The 18,609-nt window shown below is 40.4% G+C and overlaps 1 protein-coding gene across 3 annotated transcripts in view; it reads left to right on the forward strand.

Moving 5' to 3' along the window:
- Positions 1 to 136: 136 nt before the first annotated feature.
- Positions 137 to 18,609, forward strand: part of BDP1 (BDP1 general transcription factor IIIB subunit) — a 53,334-nt gene continuing 34,861 nt past the window's right edge. For 2 of the 3 annotated variants that reach the window (XM_014271115.3, XM_014271116.3), the window contains exons 1-13: positions 137 to 450; positions 4,622 to 5,174; positions 5,834 to 5,940; positions 6,881 to 6,940; positions 7,274 to 7,414; positions 8,312 to 8,445; positions 9,425 to 9,519; positions 10,082 to 10,136; positions 10,806 to 10,949; positions 12,579 to 12,860; positions 13,181 to 13,355; positions 14,374 to 14,533; positions 17,383 to 17,459. In XM_014271115.3, coding sequence (XP_014126590.2) covers positions 275 to 450; positions 4,622 to 5,174; positions 5,834 to 5,940; positions 6,881 to 6,940; positions 7,274 to 7,414; positions 8,312 to 8,445; positions 9,425 to 9,519; positions 10,082 to 10,136; positions 10,806 to 10,949; positions 12,579 to 12,860; positions 13,181 to 13,355; positions 14,374 to 14,533; positions 17,383 to 17,459 — 2,159 coding nt within the window. In that variant the 5' untranslated portion in view covers positions 137 to 274. The remainder of the gene's footprint in view (positions 451 to 4,621; positions 5,175 to 5,833; positions 5,941 to 6,880; positions 6,941 to 7,273; positions 7,415 to 8,311; positions 8,446 to 9,424; positions 9,520 to 10,081; positions 10,137 to 10,805; positions 10,950 to 12,578; positions 12,861 to 13,180; positions 13,356 to 14,373; positions 14,534 to 17,382; positions 17,460 to 18,609) is intronic. The other variant, XM_074532931.1, reaches the window with a different exon arrangement.

The following is an 18,609-nucleotide window of genomic DNA, read 5'->3' on the forward strand; positions in this document are numbered from 1 at the left end:
TGGAGAGTTGCTGAGAGCCGGCTGAGGAGCTGCCGGGGCCTTACAGGCGGCTACGGTGCCGTTATTGGTTGCCCCTTAGAGGCTCCGCCTCCTGCCGCTCCTCTCCTGGTCGGCGCACGCTGATGACGTCGCGGGGCGCGCCGCCGAGGCGGCACGCCGTGAGCCGGCCGGGCTCGCGGCATCAGCCGGCGCACGCCGCCGCGCGCTGCTGACGCCGCCGAGTTCGCGCCTGTCCCGGGAGCGCCCGGCGCGCGCCTCTCCCGGCGCCGCCGCCATGTTCCGGCGGGCCCGTCTCACCGTGCGACCCAATGTGCGGCCCCCGGGCAGGGCCGCCGCCACCGGCGCTGGCGGGGTGGACCCGGAGCCGCCGGAACCCCCAGGTTCCGACACCCCGGCGGTGGACGGAGCAGGGACCGCGGCGGAATCGGCGGACGCGCGGCGGGCAGAGAGGTGAGTCCCGCCGAACTTCCCCCGGCTCTGTGTCGGGCCGCCGGGGACACTGGGCCGCGGATCCCCGGGAGCGGGACGGGGCTGTGCGGGGCAGGAGCCCGACGGATCCCGGGAGGTTGCGGTGGCTCTGCGTAGCGCTGCGTGCCGTGGCCCATCACCGTCTGGTTGTCAGTGCTGTGAAAGGGCGCTGGCTCGTCCTGCAGACCTCGTGGAAGACGCGTGCGGTCGGTTCCCGGTGACTCCGTGTCCAGGGTTGTCAGACAAGGACTTGGGGGTGTTCGCAGCCTAAGATGAACCCCCGTTTCTTCACTGCTGTTGTGCAGCAGGTCCTGGAATAACATTGCAATTGGCTGCCCCGGGAGGTGGTGGAGTGGTGACTTCCTTGGAGGTGGTTAAGGAAAGATTGGACGTAGCATTTAGTGCTGTGGTCTGGTTGACAAGGTGGTGTTGGGTCATAGGTTGGACTCGACGATCTCGAGGTGTTTTTCAGCCCAGTTGCTTCTGTGATTCTGTAAGTGAAGACTGCAAAGGAGGGGCCCAGTGTGGTCCGACACTCATTATTTCTGACTCCACGGCAGCCAGTAGCTCTGGTTTGTTGTGTGCTGCAAAAATTATTTGTGCTCTGTAACCAAATGAGTTTGATTTTGTATTCCTACAGCATTTGCTGTTTTATGTTCATTTCTTTATGCATTGGCAAGGGAGGACTTTCTTCCTTTTTGCAGGCTTTATTGTCTATTTTTTAAGTTCTTAAAGGGCTTTTTATTGTGATGGAAGCACATGGTGAAGTTGGCCTTAGGACTGGCCCTCCCTGAGGACCTCCCTGTTGTAGGTTAAGCCTGGCTGGTTGCTAAACCCCACCCAGTTTCTTGCTTGCTTCCCCACACCCCTGCCCATCCCAGCCTTGTGAGATGGGCAGAAAATCAAAACAGCAAAAGTGTGAGAAAAGTTGTGTCAAGATAAAGACAGTTCAGTAGATCCTGTGCACATAAGTAAAGCAGAATTGGGGATTCATTCAGCACTACCTGCAGGTGCTTTATTGTCTCCAGGAAGGAGGGGATCAATCACTCATAACAGGTACTTGGGAAGACAAACTCCATAACTCCAAATGTCCTTTCTTTCTTCTTCCCCTGGGTTTTATTGAGGAGCACAATGTCACATGGTGTGGGGTAGCCCTTCCATCTTCTGAGATCAGCTGTCCTGGCTGCGTCCCCTCCCAGCTTCTTGCTGATCCCCAGTGGTCAGCCACGGTGCACAGTGAGCAACGACCCTGTTGCTGCACAGTCATTGCTCAGCATTAGCTGAAAACAGGGTGTGCTGTCAGTGCTCTTGTGTCGCAATTCTGAAACAGCACCGTGTGAGCTACTGTGAAGGAAGTTAACTCTGTCCCCACCAAGGCAGTACAGATCACTGTTTCAGGACATCCTCAGTCTGATAATTGTTCTTCAGAACAACATTCACACTTCTTTTGTACAGCTGGGTTTGAGTCTTTCATAAATACCTTTATTCTTTCAGTTGAAGCTTGCCCCTTATGACAGCATGATGAAACAGTGTTAGTGTCTTCTGTTTCAGTGGCTGGAAATTCAGGTATTAGACTAGTTGGCATGGCATATCTTTAGGAAACCCTTACTGCCTTTTATTCAACTTGTGTCTTACATCTTTACTTGTTTTACATTGTGCTTCAGGATGTAATTTTTATGTTACAGCAATCACCTTACTGGATCCTTGGCTATCTGTTGGTTTTTTTTTTTTAAATGAAGAAATTTTTACCATTTTTTGCTTAGAGGCTATTGTTGCTGTTTCAGGAGATTTGTAAAAGACTTTTGTGTTTGTAATTTAACAGGTGCATCAGTGTAATATAATTTTAAGTTTCAAAACTAGAAATTGGTGTGACTCTGAAAAGCACTCCAATCTGTTCTCATGGCCTAAAAACAGGCCTTTGCCATATAGCCTTCTGACAGGGTAGCCCACCTAGCTGACCAGGAATCCAGTTCATGAGAACTTCTTGGATCTCAGTAGAGCTTTCTATACTGGCTCTCACACTATCCTTCCTTCTGGACAAAACATCTAGCACACACCTGGATGAACGCATCATGTGATGGGTGAGCAACTGGTTCATGGGTTGGGTTACAGTGAATGGGGTGACATCAGACTGGTGACCTGTCACTGGTGGGGTTCCACAGGGCTCCTTCTCAGCCCTGAGCTCCTCAACAGCTTCACAAATGACCTGGACACAGATTTCAAAGCTATATTAAGTAAGTTTGCCCATGATACAAAATGCACATGATACCTGTTGACTCTCAAGGACAGGGAGGCCCTGCAGAGAGACCTCAGCAAATTGGAGGGCTGGGCAAACACCAGGCATATGAAGTTCAAAAAGGGAAAGTGCCAGATTCTGCACCTGGGGTGGGGCAGCTCTGAGTGTATGGACAGACCAGGGAACAAGAGACTGGAGGAAAATGACCTGAGGGTCCTGGTCAGTGTCAAGTTGAACATGAGCCAGCAGTGCCCTGGCAGCCAGGATGGCCACCCGTGTGCTGGGGTGCATCAGGCACAGCATCACAGCCAGGCAAGGGAGGGCATTGTCCTGCTCTGCTCTGCTCTGGGGCAGCCTCACCTCCAGTGCTGGGGGCTGTTCAGGGTGCCACAGTATGAGAGAGACATTGAGCTGTTAGAGGGCATCCAAGAGGGGGGGCAACAAAAATGGTGAGGCCTTGAGGTGAAGCTGGATGACGAGTGGTGACATCACTTGTTCTGTTCAGCCTGGAGGAGACTGACGGGAGACCTCATTGCAATCTACAGCTTCTTCATGAGGGAAAGTGGAGGGGCAGACACTTAACTCTTTATTCACAGGTGCTCAAGTCTGTGTCTGTAGCATCAGTCACTTTACATAGTTTTGTTTTCTATATACTGAATAAGTTTTGTTAAATATCAGGGAAATTAAAATTCTGTAAGAGAATTCTAATTTTTTAATATACTTTCTGTTAGATTTTATTTAACTGTTCAGAAACCCAGTGCTGCACTCCAATTAAAAACTCACATAACATAGATGGTGTGGAGAAGGTGAATGAAGAATTACTTTCCAATGTCTTTGCTGTACAAAGAACAGTGGATGTTGAGTGGAACTTGCAAGATCTCATTCAAAACACCTAAATAGGCACCATGTAAGAAGCCCTCTAAACTCTTTGCCCAAGGATTTTCTGTACTAAAAATGTGTATGAACTCACAGTGTGGGACAAATTGATTCAGCCATTTAACAGAGGCTGCTAAATGCAAACACATAATCTGCAGCATATACCTGAATCATCGAAAGTAGCTGGAGAGAATTTTGAAAAGTTTGACTGTGTGTTTATACTTTTTTATATTTCTTGGAAAACATTTACTTCTGACCACCATTTTTAAAATGTGTACATGAACCATTGTTGTCCTTACTTACAGAACCAAGGCATAGTTCCAACATAAAAGTAAAAAAAACTCTCTTTATGACTCAGTTGTAATTATACTGCAATCTTACTATGAACAACAGCCATGAAGCTGAACACTGGTGGAGTCAGCAGATTTGGGATGATCATAATGTTTGGCAGTTTTACTTGCACTTTGAAAATCATTTCTATATAAGTGATAGAAAAAGTACTTACATACCAAGTTTTCCAGGGAAGCTAAGAGCTATTAATGTGTTAAGTGTGAGCAGCAGTTTGACTGCTGAAGTTTTTGTGGAAGTCACAGGTTACATATCATCTACTTGCAAATGTGTGAGAGGAATGTTCACTTTTGTTGTAATAAAAATCATCAAACCACTGTTACATACAGCTTTGGTTTTAATATATCACCTATGTTATGTAAATATTTTTTTAAAGTTATGTAATTTTTTAGAAAGCTTTATGGTACTGATATTTTCAACTGAAAGGAGAGAGCCTTCCAGAAAAAGAGGTGGGGTGTGAGAATGTGTTACTATTGCAAGCTTGTACATCAGTGATTAGTATTAGAAAATAATGTCGGCTCCTAGAGCTGATTATTTGATGAGGAAGTACCAGCTACATGTTGGTCCTAGCATGGCTTCTTGTGTATAGCTGCTTTCCTGTAGCCTAATGTTGGGCCATAAACACATCTTGAAAGTAAGAGCAACAAATCTATCACTGTAAAGAACTTCAGAATACTTTCTTAAATTTTCCAGTGATGACAAAGCGGACAATACAAGTGGCGCTGGGGAAGCTGGTAAACCTGCAGAGATGCTTACACAGAGAAGAAAACGTATCTCCACCATGCCAAATCTTGTCAAACCCAGAGCTGGACCATCATCTACTCAGCGTTCTGCACCAAAACCACAGAGGCGAACATCACAAGCTTCTGATGGCAGTGCTTCACTTCAGAAGGATGCCTCCCCATTAGAAAAGAGTAATGTTGAAAGCTTTGTAAAGTCTCCTATGCTTCCTGAGAAGAAAACACCTGTGCCACAAGTGCCACAGTTTTCACCGCTAAAAAAGTCTGTGAACAAAGAGCAAACTGTTGGTGTAGCTGCTCAGAAAAATGATGATAGCTTGCAGAAGAATGTACCCTCTCCTCTCAAGGAGAGACCAACACAGGAAAGATCACGAGCACAGGAGGAAAAGCTACCTGTGAAACCTTCTCCTGAGAAAGTCAGGCGAACATGTTCTGACCGCGAAAGGATCCTCAAAGCTCGGAAATTAAGGGAAATGCTTAAAGAAGAGCTGAAGAAAGAGCGGATGGTAAGGCCTGTGTTGAGCAGTGCTTATCTGTGAAGGGCAAGACGTTTGATTCACCCTGCATACATTATCTCTTTGCAGTACTGTTTTCTGATGATTGTCAGCTGCTCACTGCTAGTTGTCTGTCACACCTCATAACTCTCTATGTATTTATTCTGTTTATAAGCAGTAACAGCGCTTTGTTCCCTAATAATACAGATTTTACAAAGAATTGCCTACGTTTTTCTTTGATTAGACCACAAGTCTTTTTGGCATGACACCTGTTATTTTGTAGTCAACATCCCAATTTTGAGAGTTTCACAATACAGCAGAGAAGTGTGCTGCAAGCAGGATGGATTTGGGATATTTTTTCAAACTGGTCATTGTCAGAGTTCTGTAATGTTGAATAACTTTTAACTTATTTGTGCCAGGTATTGAATGCTTCTGAAAGAATAAGTGGCTTAAGGGTCTGTAATGCCCTCACTGAGAAAGGGACACTTTTAAGATAATCTTGTTTTGGTTCTTGGGAGTGGTATGTGTGTGTGTGTGAACAACAAAATTCTATGAATGGGGTACTTCAAAAATAAACAAAAGTAATAATAACTTGTGAACTATAAAATATTTTCAGGGTGAATCTAAGTGCTGATTGTTTTCTTTTTGTTTCATTTTGATTTGCATGGAAGAAGTTGAAACACAGGCCTCCAGTAATTGAAGGACGTTCTCCACCAGATCGTTCTAAAATGACCATGAGAGACTTAATATACTATCTGCCAGAAAACAATCCTATGAAGTAAGTATGACTTTTTGTCTCTCTCCTTAGGTTAAGTTACTTTTCAACCTCTATAATACTTAAATATGGAGTATTGGCACAGATACAGAGTTGTTGCAGTGGTAACAAAGGCTTCTAGACTGGCTTCTAGTTTTCACATCTACTTAATTCTAGTGCAGAAGTGAGAATGGAGCTTAGTGTACTTGTTGAAACACACGAACATGTATCTGTCCCTAGTGTTGATTTATCTCTGCAGAAATACAGACTAGTAGAATTTTTTTTTTCCAGCTCCCTGCTGTGAAATTTTTAGTTGTGGTTGTTAGGGATAATTGCCCACCAGACTCAGTGGACTTAGGAAGCTAAGTATTTCTCCTCCTAGGTGCTGAAGTGCAAAATGCACTGCAAGACCCTAGTGGTGTTTACCGTGGATGAATGTAGTTGCTGCTGCTTCACTGGCATCTTTCACTAATGCAGCTGGCTGTACAGACTGCCACAAACAGAGCAAAGCAGGGCCTTTCTCCTGCAACTGCCAAAAGCAATCACATGAATAGAAGTTCAGTTATCTAAGTCCTGTTCTTTCACTAGTAGATGAATTTTCTGGTATCATCTGTTATCACTCGCTTCTTAACAATTGTGTGTTTGTGTGTTTTATTTATCACTTCCCTTATTTTTTCTTTTACACTGAATAGTCCCCTAGGGGTAAAAAGCAAGATGCTTTCATGTTACCTGTATCCATACAATGGATTTCTGCTTGAAGTATCTTTTTTTGTCCTTGCTTGTACAAAAAAGGGTAAAATTTACTAAGCAGAGGTTGTTTGTAGTTCAATGTAGATGTGATACAAAGAGCTGAAAAAAAAGCTTTGTGTTTCTTTGTCCATTGTGCACTAAAAGCCAGTTTCCTGGAAGAAAGCAGAAATATATCTGTACAAACAATAATCTCTAGCTTTTTATGACATTCTAGGTCTTCATTGGTAGAAGAAAAGAGAACAGAAAGAAGTTCTACACTGTGTCAAATGAAGGAGTAAGTCTTGATGGTGAAGTATAGTTGGAAAGTTTTCTGGTGTAAAAAACCCTCCATTTCTGTGATAATATATTTTACTGTTCAAATATCACAATCTAATTTATAAAAATTGCAATTTTGGCTGGTATCGTGGTTAAAGAACATTTTGCTTGCAACCTTAAGTTTTACATATTTCCATTTACAGTTGAATAAAAAGCAGGTTTCAGAGTTCACATATTGACTGATTTCTTGATGTGTTGCATTGCTGGGTGGTTTATCAAATTGTTGAATGTTGAATGAGCAGCAATTCAAAACACTGAACAGTATTTTTGTGTGCTGTCTTAAAAATTGTAGACAGGAAGAGAAAAGTACTCCTCATCATGAAGAGGAGGAGGAGGAGGAAGAAGAGAATGGGGAAGAGAGTCAGGATGGCCCACTTCTCGTTCCTCGTGTGAAAGTAGCAGAAGATGGTTCCATCATTCTGGATGAAGAAAGGTGACAAATTCTGTGCCTGACTCATGGACAGTATTGCATTGCAGCTCAGTTTGCAAATAGAGGACTACTTTGGATGGGGATGAGAATGAGTGTATTTATGTTTGAGAGTTGAGCTACACTGACCTAGGAAACAAAGACGTGGCAAAATACAAACAGCAGTAGTCTGCATCTTTGTAATGGCATACTTTATGAGAAATATTTTTGGGGAAAGAGGTAGAGAGGAAGATGACATATTTTATTACTGTGAATGAACACTGAAGATTTGTCAGACTTTCAGATGTCTTCTTCTATTTTGCTGACTTTTTTGCTTCTCATAGTTAACATGTATCTGCTTACTGTTATTTGGTTATCAGTATGATTTGCTCCGGCTTTGCATCTTGACTGTTGCTGCTTTATTCTCCTGTCAGTGTTTTCAGTAACTTTGCTTATAATATGATGTTTAAAAAATAGATTATCAAATTTCTGAGTTCCCCAAAGGTATTAACATGAAATTTATGCCAAGGTTAAAGGATAAAGGTGGCCTGGTAAAAGAATTTGAAAGTATTGAAGAAGGCTGTTGAGAGGTTGTCATGGTTTTATAAAATAGCATTCTCAAATGTTAAAAAGTCCTTTTTTTTTTTTTTAAGCTGCTTAATTATTTCTGTCTGTATTACATATATATATATTATTTATATTATATGTAAAACAGAGAAAGCAAATTTACTTACAGAGGATGAATAGGGTCGTGTTTTCTTACTGCATTCTCCCATTAAAGTACGTGTTAGTGTAATAATTAAAATTATTACACAATAGACATGCTCACTTGTGGAAAAAAAATTGAATAGCTGTCTTATAAACATCTACTATATTTTTTCTTAGTAATATTTTGAGGTGTGTCTTTCTTGTTTTCTTTCCCAGCTTAACTGTAGAAGTTCTAAGAACAAAAGGTCCATGTGTTGTTGAAGAAAATGATCCCATCTTTGAGCGTGGCTCTACAACTACATATTCTAGCTTCAGGAAAAGCTTTTACACGAAGCCATGGTCAAATAAAGGTGAATGTATTTTTGGTTTCAAGCTTTGAGTCTGCAGAAAAGTTATTGTTTTCATGTATGCTTTATACTTGACAGTTTTCATTCCCAGTGGAGTAAATGGATCTACTTACATGTCATCTCATGTAATCTCAACCCTCCACACTCTTACAACAGGCAGAGCTGGGGTATTTACTGTGAAAACTGACATTTTTAAAAAATCCAGTGCCTTTTAATGTGCAGACTGCCTGTACTTTTTTTCTGCCATGGATGTTTAGATGCTGAGAAAATGCTAGTCTGCTTTACCAAGAGCATAATTTTGGATTCTGGTTTACAGATATTTGAGTTCTATATGGTACTTAAATAGGTTCTTCCCTCATGGGCAGGGGTAGATTGTATAAGGTATTTCTGTGTGGACTGGTTTCAGTGCAAGTGGACAGCTGTGTTCTTATGAGTGGGTAGGTTGGGTTCTTCATTACTCCTGTTGTGAATTGACTCTTATGTCTAGGTTTAAAACACTGTGCAAGACTTTTTACAATTGGAAATTACTTTTTACTGCTATGGATGGAAAAATTGGCTTCAGAATTCACTGTGGTCTCTTTAGAATGCACTCCTTTCCTTTTGATAATGGAGAGGGTAAATTTACATTATGATTTTCTGATTTCTGTTTGTGCTTATGTTCATAATAAAAATGGATATGGACAATTTGAGGTTGGTTAGCTTTGATTTACTAGCTTTAGAAAGCACACTTCACATTCTGCAGTTTTCTAATAGTTTAGACAATTCTTTCTGTTGATAGTTCATTCAGCAAATGTTATTAGAGGGACCTAGGTAAAATAACAAACATGTTCCATACATACTCACCTGGACTTGCAGCTATAGTAGACAACCTCAAAGTTACTGATCTTATGAACTTAAGTTTACAAGTTGTTTTTATTTCTGAAGAAGGATGGTTTAGTAAATATTTAAGTGTATGTAATTTTGTCTTTCTTTTCCCTTACAGAAACAGACATGTTCTTTTTAGCTATCAGTATGGTAGGAACAGACTTCTCCTTGATTGGGCGGCTGTTTCCTCACAGAGCCAGAGCAGAAATTAAGGTAAAAATTAAAACACTCAATAAAGAAATTAAACATGTGATTTTACTTTTCTTTTTCTTATTTGCATTCCCATGCTTCCTCTACTAGTGTTGGTAATTTTTGGTGCGAATTTTCTTGACTGTAGTGCTTGTTTTCTGATACCTGTTTCAAGAGATTGTATCTGAAACATTAGAATGCTAGTTGAATTTCAATGGCTGTATGTAGTAAATGTAGCATCCTTAAACGTACTTTGTTTTAGTTAAAGAATGCCGATAGGCCATTTAGACTGTTATCTTTTTTGTTGTACACAGCTGGGAAAGTCTTTGGTATTTCAAACCTTGCTCAGATTAAATGGCAGGAAAAGGTGTAGAAAATAATAAAAAAAGTATTTCTGGTGATAAGCTGTGGTAACAGATTTTATATTTAAAAATAAGTTACAAACTTGTGTTCTGTGGATAGGCATGTGAATTTCAAGAACTGTAGCTGGTATGTTGCACTGAAGGCATAGCTTGAGCTGCCATTTTGTGCAACATATTGTTGCATTTCTTGCTTAAGATAAACACAGCTGTGCATTTGCTTTTAGAACAAGTTCAAACGTGAGGAAAAAGCTAATGGATGGAGAATAGACAAAGCTTTCAGTAAGTAAATATTCCCTACCCTACAATGAATCATTAAATGGTAGCCCATCTATTTTGATGGTATTTTCTTTGCTTTGCCTTGTTTGAATTACTTAGAAGAAAGTTTTTGCTCATAGATGAATCCAGAGGCTGTGGCATCTTAGGTTTTCATTATAAGTATAGTTCACAACAATGATATTTAGGTTTGTTTTCTATTTTTTCTGGATGTCTGGTAAATGAGATTAATATAAACTTTCTCTATATTCAGTTGAAGATAATTCTTTTTATTCATGGGAATTTCAAGCACATTTATTTATTGTGAACTGCTTTGAGACTCCTTAAAGACTTTCTTTGTTAGTTGAATGAGGTACCTATGTTCTACAGCAGTATGTTCATGCATTATTTGATAATGTGGAATAGTTAATGTATTTGTCAGTCCTTACATTTTTTGAACTACTTAGTTTATAACTTGTTTTTTAAAGCCAAGGTACTATATTCCAGTCACCTTTATGTCACCTTCAGCCCCTGCCCAAGTGATACATAAAATACTTTCAAGAACTCTCTGTTTAAATGTATCTGACCTTTGCTTTTTAATATTATGTCATGTATCACTGATTATTTTACAAAGATGAAACTTGAAAAACTAATCAACTTTGAAATCTGTTCTGTTTCTTTGCTTTAATCTGATAGAAGAAAAACGACCCTTTGATTTTGAATTCTTTGCCCAGCTGCTTGAGAAGGTCTTAGCAGATGAGGGAAAGAGGAAGCAAAAGACTGTTAAAAGCCAAAAGCCAAAAGAAAAAAAGTCTCCAAGGCCACAAAGGAAGTCAAAAGGTATTTTAAAAGAGTGTTTGAGATGACATTACAGAGCAGTGATCAGTAATATGTTGCTAGCAGAGGAGAAATCATGTAGGGCATCACATATTCCTTCCCTATTGTAGACAGGACAAGAAGATTTTAGCTTCATAGTGAAACTTATTCAGATGTAGTTTACTGATGTACAGGATGGTAATAATTAGTAACAGAGCAGAAACATGATACCATGGTGAAAATGGTGCTGTTCCACCATCCGAAGTGCTGATATTCTAATTTACTGAGTAGTACATATCTCCATGGGTTGCTAATGAATTCACTTCTAGAATTTTTTGGGCCAAAGTCGTATCTTTAGCAAACTCGTCTGTGTTGAAAGTTTTCTTGCATTTAAAAGTCTCTTTTAAGGGTTCTGTTTCTCTTTTGATAGTAGTTGAACTTTCTGAGTCTGAGCAGTATGATTATTTTCAGAGAATGATGTGAAAGTTGTTTTATCTTTCTGGTTTGTTCAAAATAAAGATTACATTTAATTACTGTGGATCACCACTGTGTTTCACTACCTCAGTACCTGGGAAAGGACCTTTGACAGATGTGCTTTAATTAAAAGCAGGTATATTGATACAGTTTCATACATTTTTTGCTGATTTTGTGGCATTGTTCACTTGTTTCTTCCACAAGGACCTATCATTTTGTAAGTGGTATTGTGAAACAAACAAGTGAACATCTTTTTGAAGAGGATGCTAGCTAGGAATAAAGATCTCTTAAAATGGAAGAAGTTTCTGCTTTTCTGTTCCCTTGGTTTTGGATGTGAGTAAGTAAAATATCTCATGTATTAGGACTTAAAACCATGTGGAAAAATCTTGTTTCTACACTTTAGTGGTAGATTAAAGGTATGTCATGCATAAAACAATGTGACTATGCTTTTCTTCTTCTCATTCATTTTGGAGTTCTTAATTACAGAGAAATTAGTTCATTTAAGATGAATAACAAGGAGAGGAAAGTTCTTAGTGGTTAAATAGAGGATCAACTCAAAATGTCCTTAAAATAGGGGTTTAACTCATTAAACCCAGAAAATAACTTGTTATTTATTAGCTAGATAAAATTTCAGCTTCCTTATGTAAGCTAGAATGATCAACTGTTACACATTTATTGATGAAAAATTGCTTTTTTGTATGTATGGCATATATTGGTACATGGCATATATATATATATATATATATATGTATATGGCTTTTGGGTATATATGGCATATAAAGTATGGCATATGTTTTGTAACCATCATCACCTATTTCTGCAGACATACAATAACTCTTTGTAGGAGTAGCAATGTCTGTTTTTCACTGAACCCAAATGTGACTGTATAAACTGCAAAAAAGCACAGGCACAATAACATTTACTAAATTGGCTTTGCATCCCATATTGACTTTCCCCTGCTGAAGTGTTGTCCCATGTACAGAATATGTTTTGTACTAAATGCTGACACTTTTCTGGCAAGTCAGTGGCTGATGTTCCCCAGTCCTGCTCATACACCTGGCATTGTATTGGCAGTGATGCATGAGTACACAAATGTTTTTAGTAGAAATGCCTTTGCTCTTTGTGGCTCCTAGTACTCCACCAGACTGTTGACCAAGAGCCATATTGTTGTCTCAATAGGAAAAGCTGCCAGCACAGAAGCTGCTAATGATCAAGATGAACCTCAGGAAGATGGAATTTCTGATGCAGAAACAGAAGCAGATGGTGTGACAGCTGAGAAAGAAAATGAGGAATCTTTGAACATTTCTGAACGAGCAGAAGAGGTTGCATTCGAGCCTGCATTAGCAAAAAAGAAGAGAAAGAGGAAGAGAAAAGATGATCTTGAACAAGAAGTGGAGAATATTCCAGAAGAAGTGCCTGTTCCTTCAAAAACTGCTGAAGAAGGGAAGTCCTCTAATAAAAGTAAGAGGCAAAAATGCTCACTTTCAAATGTTCAAATAGAAATTTTATAGAAAGTCATGGCAAACTTTAAAGTCAAAATTTGCCTTTATGTTGCTTATCTGCCTTGTAGGAGATTGTCTTTTAAAATCAGCTTTCATTCTAAATCTAAACATACTTTGTTTTAAATGAGAATAGATCTCTTGAATCTTAATAGTTACATCTTTTCTAGTGGGATTTTAGTCTTACATTAACTCTTCTTCACTGTAGCTAGGATTTGATTACTGAAATTCCAAGATGTTTCCCAGAATGTCCAAACTGATTTAATTCCTATTAATTGTCAGGGAAACAAGTGATACATGATTCAAGCAGTGATGGTGATACTACCTGTGGAGAAGAAGTGGATTGTGCTACTGAAGGAAAGGAAAATGAGACTGCTGTTATAGAGGAAGAGAGAACAGAGTCCTGTTCACCAGTGAATAAGCAAATGGAGAGCAAAAGTGGAGTCAATTTATGCAGGTAATATTTATAATGGAAAGCTTAGGCAAAACAAAAAAATAACTTAAAGTTTATTATTGTTTTTATTTATTCATGATTGCCACCATTTAACTGGCACAGAATATGCAGGTTTCTGAGAACTGTCCTGGGCTCTAGTAAGCTGTTTATGATTTATATACTCAAAATATTCTCTGCCCTAATGGGCCACCCTTGCAAAATTAATGTACGTAATTACTAAAGTAATTTCCAAAAGTTATTTCATTTTTAAGAGTGCTTAGGAAGACCTTTGTTTATCCTAACTTCTAATATTTCTCTTGAAGCACAGGTTGATGATGTTGCTAAGTTGAGGTACTATATGCTTGGAATTTTTATCTGTAATAAAATTATTCTTGTGGGAAAGGAATGATGCTTAGATTTTATTTATGCAGAATTTGAGTGAGATCCAAGCTTTTGGGTTCAGTTTTGGGCATACTTTTATGGAAAAGAAAGTGAATGCTTGATTATTAAACTCATTATATGTGAAAGTGGTAAATTGAAAAATTCATTATAATACTGTGAGTATTATGCTGCTTCAGATTTTGTGTGTTAATTTGTTGTATTTAGCTGCGTTGTAATTGTTTGTTATTTTATACATATTCCCAGAAACTTCCGTTTTCTTTAGTAGTTCATTAGAAGTATTTGAAGAGACAGTTATTTGCCTTTGGACTCAACCTAGATTGTTATGAAAGATGAGAGGAAAAAACCATTGGCATGCAGTTGTTTGTGTTAAAGTTTATTTTCTTAAAAGCAATCAGTCTAGAATAATCAGATGAGATTTTTACATCATCCTATAATTGCAGTGCAAAAGTACAAAAGATGTTTTAAAACTCATAGTCTGCAAATATTATTAAAATTGCATGAGATTCTCTGAAACATGGGTAGTTATTTAGTGTCAAAAACTGCATTGTTTTTCTGTGCAACTTCCTCTGTCTGTAAGCAGAAACAACTTTTTTTTTTCTACAAGTACACTAATGTTCCTGTATGCTCTTATTTATTTCAGCCTTGAAGATAGCAATGATGTTATACTAGAAGCAGAACCTGCTAAATTGAGAGCCAGAGATATTAGAGATGGAGCATCAGAGGAAAGCCAGATTCCAGAGTTACCAGTTTCAAATATTAGAAGCAAGGAAACAGAATATGTAGAAACTACAGAATCAAAGGTATTACTGTTTTTTTATCTAGTTCATCTCAAGATCTTGCCCTTGATCGTTGAAAGTGGTGTGTAAAACAAAGCCATTTTTGGATTGTTTTTGTGGTGTTTTCACCATCAAGTGAAAAACAATCAACAGACCTAAGAAAATCATCAAAATTGAAATACTGTCATATGTTGTGGGCTTAATGGGCTGTCCATTAACCTAAATGTATTCAGAGAGTATACTGTGCATGCCTGACTTACCTCATAGACAGTTGAAACAGCTGAACAGTTTTAAGTGTTCAAAAGTGAATAACTGCAATATGAATAGCTAGGCCTTGGAGCAGGATTTTGCTGGCATGTGCTTACTGGCACAGTAAAACTGCACAGTGAAACACGGTAAAACTGGAAACTGATTTGAGTGGAATGCACATTGGGTTGTTTGTGCTGCTCCATGAATGATCTAGATAATGGAGCAGAGTGTAACCTCAGCAAGTTTACAGATTAGGCAAATCTAGAAGGAATTGCTTCCCAAGGACAGACACGCCCAAAGGTTATATTGGCCTCCAGAGGGACCTGCAGAGGCTGGAGTAGTGGGCTACAGGAACCTCAGGAAGTTCAGCCTGGGGAGATGCAAAGTCCTGCACCAGGGCAAGAGCAACACAAGGCACCACTGCATGCTGCAAGCCACCCTGGTGGGAAAGCAGGTTTGCAGAAAAGAGCCTGGCTGTCCTGATGGTCTCTGAGTTAAACGTGAAGCAGCAAAGTGCTGTGGCTGCACAAGCAGGTAATGGTGACCTGGGCTGCAGCAGGAGAAGTGTTACCAGCAGACCAAGGGAGGTGATCCTTGCCCCTTGTTCAGCACTGATGAAGCCACACCTGCAGGACTGACCAGTTCTGGGCTCCCTGGTGGGAGAGACCTGGATACACTGGAGACAGCCCCTCAAAGGGTCACACCGATGGTAAAGGGCTGGAAGCATCTCTCCTGCGACAAAACGCTGAAGGAGCAGGAACTGTTCAACTTGGAGAGAAGGCTCATGGAGAGCCTTCTCTGAAGGATCTGAAGAGATCCCTCTTCAACAGTTCCACAAAAACTCAAGGGGAGGCTGCAAACAGGACAGAGCCAGGCACTTTCCAGGGGTGCCCAGTGATGGGACAAGAGACAATGGGCAAACGCTGCAAGACAGGAGGTTCTTCTGAGCACCAGGAAATCCTGTTTCACTGTGAGGGTTACCAAGCACTGGCACAGGCTGCCCAGAGAGACCGTGGAGTCTCTATCCTTGGCAAGATTGAGAAGCTGTCCGGACACAGTATTGGGCAACCAGCTCTAGGTGCCTTTATGTATTGGTTTTACATGGCCTGCTTTTGGTAGCAAGGGGCTAGAGGGATGGCTTCTGTGAGAAGCTGCTGGAAGCTTCTTCCATGCCCAGTAGAGCCAATCCCTGGTGGCTCTGAAGATGGACATGTCACTGGCCAAGGCTGGGCCAATTAGAAATGATGGTAACACCTCTGTGATCGCATACTTAGGAAGAATTGAAAGCAAAAAGTGGTTGCAGAGCTGTAATTGCAGCCAGAGAAGAGCAGAGAGAGAACATGTGAGAAGAACAACTCTGCAAACACCAAGGTCCGTGGAGAAGGAGGGGCAGGAGCTGCTCCAGGCTCTGGAGCTGAGATTCCCCTGCAGGCCGTGGTGCAGGCCGTGGTGAAGCAGCTGTGCCCCTGCAGCCCATGGGGATTCACAGGGATGCAGAGATCCACCCACAGCCCATGGAGGTGTCCGTGCTGGAGCAGGTGGATGCCTGGAGGGGGTTGTGATCCTCTGGGAGACCTGTGGAGAGAGGGGCCCTTGGAGGACTACACCCCACAGAAGAGTGACCCACACTGCAGTAGTTTGAGAGGGGCTGGTGCCCATGGGATGGAGCCACATCAAAGAAGCTCGTGGATAGCTGTCTCCCATGGGAGGGACCCCAGGTGCAGCAGGAGAATGACTCCTGAGCAGTGGGAGCAGCCTCAGGTGATGAACTGACCATAACTCCCATTCCCTGTTTTTTTTGTACTGCTGGAGTGGGAGGTAGAGCTGGAAGGAGGGAGAGGTGAAGGGAAGATATTCTTAAGGATTTCTTGTACTTCTCATTATCCTGCTCTGATTTTGTTAGTAGTAAGTTCATTTGGTATTTCTAAGTTGAGCCTGTTTTGCCTGTGATGGTATTTAGTGAGTGATCTCTCTCCTGGTCCTTACCTCCAGCTGTGAACCCTGCCTTAAATTTTCTCTTGTCTATCCAGCTGCAGAGAGGAGTGGGTGAACAGCTTTGGTGGGTGCCTGGCATCTGGCCCAGGTTAACCTGTTACACTTAATCAGGAGGGTTGGACCAGAGGGTCTCTAGCAGACCCTTCCATTCTCAACTGTCACAGACATCTTTTATGAAAAATCCTTTCCTTAGGATTTTTTCTCCTGGGAAGCTGAGAGGCCTTAGCAACAAAATGTAAGCAATGATTATCTGCTGCTGTGGAATGCAACAGGTGCATCTGTGATTGATCTCACACGGTTGTTTCTAATTAATGGCCAATCACAGTCAGCTGGCTCAGACAGAGAGCCTGAGCCGCAAGCCTTTGTTGTCATTCTTTCTTTTTCTGTTCTTAACTAGCCTTCTGATGAAATCTTTTCTTCTATTCTTTTAGTATATGATGTATATTGTAAAGTAATAAATCAAGCCTTCTGAAACATGGAGTCAGATCCTCCTCTCTTCCCTCATCCTAAGATCTCTGTGAACACAGTCACACTCAACCACTGTGGAAATCTTGTTTCTGATTTTTGTTACATTACAGTAGAAGATCATCTAAGTTTATTGTTTCTTTCCTACAACATTTCTCCCTCAGAGTGAAGATACGCATCACTCACAAAAACCAGATGGAAAGCAGAGTGCATCAGAATGTGGTTCACAATCTGAAATCATGTACGTATAATTATTTTGCTTTGCGGTGGCACTTGAACTAAACCTGTATCTACTCAATTTGAATATAATTCCAATTGACCATAGCAGATTGAACCAGTCAGGAGATCGTGATGAGTTGTTTTCCCTATTCAGTGAAGCTTTTTGGTAGAAATTTTGATTACTCCATAGTAGTGCATTAGCTAAGATCTAAATGGTAGGTAGGAATAGGGAGAAAGACTTAGCTAAACTTTGAGAAAAAAGCCCTAGCCTTTCTACAGCCAGCAAGAGCAAGAGAATGATGAAATTCTGCCACATTGTGGGTAAAGGTTGGTTGTAAAATTTAATTTTTGGTTTTTTAATAGAAGGGCCTCACTGAATCCTTTGACATTCATGGTTGTCCATCAGAGCTTATTAGCTGTACACGTCATGTGTATGGTATTTCTTCTTTCCTATTTGGAAACTGTTCCTCTTTGGAAGTTGGTGCAGACTTTTAAGATAGAAGATACTCCAAAATATCTCTGTTTTATCTATACTCCTTTATGAAGTTAATTTTGGTGACACTGAGAAATCATATATGAAGTAGTCTGTGCCTAAGGTTTCCATTTTTGCATGATCATCAACTTCTTATTTCATGATACAGTTTTTTAAAGGTAATTTAGAGATGAGCTACTAGTTAATGCTATTTTGTTTTTCATACTTCTGTCTTTCCCTTTTTGAAGGACAGCTCACTCCTATGATAAAGACTGTCAAAGCTTTATTTGTCCTGTTCTAGGGAGAATATAAGAAAAGGTAGTAGTTCCCAATCTGAAGATTATTGATAAGATGTAGGGCTGTGTCAGTGTGTGAATCCCAGGACATGCCATTGCAGTGGTTAAGGACAAAGAGAGTGATGTACGTACCCCATTCTTCAGTAAGATGTGGATGCTGGCAGTAGGACAAGGTATTTGAAAAAAAGTTTGGTTTTCCATGACTGAGATAGCTTTGAAAGGGGATGGGGGGACAGAAGAGGCGGATGCAAAACATTGTATATAGGGCAGATTTATATTGTTTCTATATAAAATTAATCACACTGACATGAATTGTGAATCCCAAGGAGAAAAAAATATTCTTTTTTATTTAACAGCAGGAAATGATTCCTTAAAGTATTTTGAAGTAGATTCCACTAAAAGCC

This window comes from Zonotrichia albicollis, chromosome Z, assembly GCF_047830755.1.
Source record: "Zonotrichia albicollis isolate bZonAlb1 chromosome Z, bZonAlb1.hap1, whole genome shotgun sequence".
NCBI lineage: Eukaryota > Metazoa > Chordata > Aves > Passeriformes > Passerellidae > Zonotrichia > Zonotrichia albicollis.